The sequence below is a fragment of the Onthophagus taurus genome, chromosome 11 (assembly GCF_036711975.1).
Source record: "Onthophagus taurus isolate NC chromosome 11, IU_Otau_3.0, whole genome shotgun sequence".
NCBI lineage: Eukaryota > Metazoa > Arthropoda > Insecta > Coleoptera > Scarabaeidae > Onthophagus > Onthophagus taurus.
Window position 1 is genome coordinate 16,583,353 of NC_091976.1, and position 4,436 is coordinate 16,587,788.

At 35.3% G+C, this 4,436-nt stretch overlaps 1 protein-coding gene across 1 annotated transcript; it reads left to right on the forward strand.

The window, feature by feature from the left end:
- The first annotated feature begins 469 nt into the window (after positions 1–469).
- LOC111418505 (ribosomal protein L31) lies at positions 470–1,228 on the forward strand. The gene is made up of 3 exons (XM_023051081.2): positions 470–549; positions 763–991; positions 1,049–1,228. The coding sequence occupies exons 2-3, from the start codon at positions 768–770 to the stop codon at positions 1,197–1,199; spliced, it is 375 nt and encodes a 124-aa protein (XP_022906849.1). The 5' UTR covers positions 470–549; positions 763–767; the 3' UTR covers positions 1,200–1,228.
- Positions 1,229–4,436: the final 3,208 nt, after the last annotated feature.

The window sequence follows — 4,436 nt, forward strand, 5'->3', positions numbered from 1 at the left end:
ATTCATTCGGCAGTGCAACGGCCTCCGCAGGAATAAAAAAAAACAGCCTAACTCAACTAACCTTATAAAACCAGATCCTCAAGCTTAGGCGAAGAACCATTTTATAATAGCATCAAGTGTGGCGTTTTCCTTTTTCAGTTTTTACATTCCAAACATACTAAAAAAGAAGAAATCAAATAAATATTAATAAAAAACAAATTAGATTAATAAACAATTACTTAGATTAATTAATCAAACAATATAAACGTTATTTACAATCTCGTTATAAAGAAGTATAATATTTCTTGTTATTTTGAACTAAATTTAACGATTTTAATAAACTAATTCTAAGCAATTTAAAAAGTCAAAAATAACTTGACAGATAAATAACCTTAAAAAAAAAAGTCACTTTTTTAGCACCACCTCTTGACGGAAACCAATATTAAATTTGTTATTATCATTCTCAGTTACCATCACGATTAAAAAATAATTCTACTTTACCGACCGGTTTAGCTGTCAACAAAACCAAACCGACATTTCTCTTTTTCAACAAGAAACCTCCATAAGCAGGTAATCTCAATATTATAAACTTAAATCTTGTATCATCCTTAATTCTATGCTTAAAATTCTATTTTTATCTCAAAAATATATCATCTCCTATATCAATTAATACAAAAACATTGATATTTCCTTTTAAAGTTGACCCAAAAAATATAGATTAATTATTTGTAGGTTATGTCAAATGTGTTTTGATATTTTACTAAGTTGTTGTAATTTTTTTAGGAGAAATGGCAAAAACTAAAGGTGATAAAAAAGGGAAATCAGCCATCAATGAGGTTGTCACCCGCGAATACACGATAAACCTTCACAAAAGACTCCATGGCATTGGTTTTAAAAAGAGGGCCCCACGAGCCATCAAAGAAGTCCGTAAGTTTGCCGTTAAACAAATGGGAACACCTGATGTCAGGATTGATACTCGTTTGAATAAACAATTATGGTCCAAAGGAATCAGGTAAGTTTTTAATTTTTTGGTTAATGTCGATTTTAAGCGAATTTATTAATTTTGTAGGAATGTTCCTTTCCGTATTAGAGTTAGATTATCTAGGAGGAGAAACGATGATGAAGACTCCGCAAATAAACTTTTTACGTTGGTGACTTATGTACCCGTTGCTACTTTTAAGAGTTTGCAAACGGAAAATGTTGACGCCAGTCAGGAATAAATAAAACGTTGGATTATTTAATAATAAAAGGTGTTTTGTTTTTGTTCCTTCAAATTAATTTAATTTGGGGTGTATATCCAATTGTAACAAAAAGTAACTAACATTTAAACAAGTATCTTGTAAAAACTAAAATTTCATTTTGGCATTTTCAACCTTATCATAACAGAATGCTTTATTAATTGTAGAGAAGCTGTTATTACTTTCTGCATTTATAAAATAAACTGACCGGCAAAAAAAACCGGCCACTATAAATTTGCCACAACTTCAAAGCTGGCTTTCTCGCGAACCGCGCATTCGATTTTGATGATTCTTTTTTTAATGGAAAGGTTGATTCTTCTGTAATAATCCTGCTATAGAAATTTTCGTTCAGATTTTAATTTGAGCATATACGGGGTGAGAAAAATGAGAAAAACTTTTATTCTCGAAATTTGTAACACCCTGTGGGGTGCAGCTGCTACAGCAGAGGGTATTACCTGGAATCAAACAGTGGCCCAATCTTTTCTGAGCATTTTCTTTTTTTATTCACTCTATTATCTCTGTTACTAACGAAGATGCAGTATTTTAAAGCGATCGCCTGTGAAAACAAGATGAGTAACAATAGTAGTTGATGACCGTTTTATTGTTCTAAGCAATCGTAGAACGACAGCTGTAGAGACTCAGCATCGTTTTCAAATGGTGCGTGCTGTTGATGTCAGTGAGAGAACCATTCGCTGAAAACTTGCTAGAACTGGTCTGGCTGCAAGAAGGCCGAGGCTGCTTCCTAGATATCGACGTGCGCACTTACATGTGAATTGGGAGATCAAGCAATGGAGGAATGAGTAGTGCAATGGAGGTCCTTTTTACGGATGAGTAGTGGTTTTGTCTACTATCACCCGATAGTCAAGAGCGAATATGAAGACGTTGAAATGAAAGATTTGTGGACTATACAATAATTATGAAACGCGAAAGTTTCGATGGTGGTTCTGTGATGGTGTGGCCGGGTATTTCCAAAGAAGCCTATACAGATTTTTAATCATTGTTAAAAGTGGCGCCTTAAATCACTGACCTTAAAAGTAAAACTGGGCACCCGAAACAGTTTTGCAGAAGCACTTACATTTTCTTAGAATTACAGAATTGCGTACGTCCTTCATTATTGTAAACATCTGTTCTCAGTTCTAATATGCGGTAAAAACAAAGACAAATAAACAAGAAAACAAATTTAATTTAATGTAATAATTAATAATAACACGAAAATTAATAGCGTGTGTGCCCCCAACGAGCCAAAGTAACGTCATGTAGTCGGCATCGAACTGATTAGGTTCGTAATTGATCCCTGAGGAATTGCGGTAAACTCTTTTTCAAGAGCAATTCGTAACTACTGAAGGTTGTCCGGTAGGACAAGACGACGACGAATGCGTCTCTGAAGTTGGTCCCAAAGATGCTCGATAGGGTTAAGGTCCGGGCTGCACGCTGGCCACTCCATCCGTTCAATACCCACCTCATCAAGATATTCGCGAATCACACGTGCTACGTGCGGTCGCGCATTGTCATGCATTAGCATGAATCCGTCACCAATAAAATGGGAATAGGGCACGACAGCTTCTTGCAGAATATCTTGGATATAACGGTGGGCATTTAGCGTGCCATTTTCAACAAAGATGACCATCAGGTGACCGGAGACAAAATCGGGACTCGTCAGTGAAGAGCACCAAATTGAAAACGTGCTCGCCGATGTCTCTGGAGCAGCCGCTGTCTTTTGGCAGGTCTTCTTGCAGTTAGATCACTTTCAGCAAGTCTTCGACGAATGGTTCTTTTACTTACGTCAACCCCACGCACCATTTGAAGACGATGCCGAGTTTCTACAGCAGTCGTTCTACGATTCCTCAGAGTGTTTAGCACAATAAATCTCAATTAAAACATCTTCAATTAAACTAATAATACGCGCAACATCAGTTATTGACAACGGCATCTTTGACAACTGTCAATTTACTATTCGAAACAACTGACATACGCTACCTAGCGCGCCACCTTAGATTTTGTATGCTTGTTTGTCTTGTTTTCACAGGCATTCGCTTTAAAACACTGCATCTTCGTTAGTAACAGAGATAATAGAGTGAATAAAAAAACAAAATGTTCAGAAAAGATTGGGTTACCGTTTGATTCCAGTTAACACCCTCTGCTGTAGCATCTGCACCCCACAGGGTATTTCAAATTTCGAGAAAAAATGCATTTCTCATTCTTGCACCCCGTATATGTTCAAATTAATATCCGAATAAAAATTTCTAGCGCAGGATTATTACAGAAGAATCAACCTTTCGATCAAAAAAGGAATCATCAAAATCGAATGAGTGGTTCGCGAGAAACCCAGCTTTGAAATTGTGGCAAAATTTTAGTGGCCGGTTTTTTTTGCCGGTCAGTTTATATAAAGAAAATATTTGTGCTAAAATTCTACCTTAAGAATTTATTACAATTATTATTTTCTTGTGTAACATTCTTTGTTGAAAACAAACTATACAGGTGTCTTAGCGAGACCGGTCATTAGACATTTCTGGGGTTCTGGCGAAAATAAAAATTTGAGAATTCAGACTTAAGTATTATCAATTACGATCTCTTCGACTAAAATATTTTTAGATTTCTTGCACTTCCGGTTATAACGGAAGTCGCCACCTACTTTATTTTTTTAAATGGACCACCCTGTATATTTTTACATATTTGGATTTGTCTGTTTTCAAGGTTTATAAATAACTTTACTTTTTGCAATTTGATTCAGCCGTTCTCGAGTTATTCGAATTTTTCTAGAAAAATCTGCTCCAGCGGACATTTGTTCAAAAAATCATAGAACACTCGATTTTTGAAATATCAATTTAGGATTCAGAAGATGCTTAAACGGCATGATGGAGTATGTTTTGTTGCCGAGAACGGCTGTCTAGATCGTTTGGTCACTTTACTATGACACATTAACTTTTCGAAATTTGGAAGCACCATAACTTAATTTTTTTAAATGGCACCCCCCATATTTTATTACTTAGTCGTCTTCGGCGTCTCATGTTACATCTTTTGTACTCTATATGTCCTATGCCTAACATTAATAGTTTGAGAAATAATTAGGGTTTTTTGAAAAATGCTCACATATCATATCGATATTAACCTAGTGTGCCATGGAAAACAAATATTTAATGACTTATTGACAAACTTCAAAGTCTGATTTACGTTGTATGATGCTTGTGAGTCTAAAACCAGTTAAAATGAATTTTAATA

What these genes read in the sequence shown, in the direction of transcription:
- LOC111418505 (XM_023051081.2), top strand. Translation starts at nt 768, where the DNA reads ATGGCAAAAACTAAAGGTGATAAAAAAGGGAAATCAGCCATCAATGAG. An exon ending in TTATGGTCCAAAGGAATCAG is followed by an intron (nt 992 to 1,048) that starts GTAAGTTTTTAA and finishes TTAATTTTGTAG; the next exon opens with GAATGTTCCTTTCCGTATTA.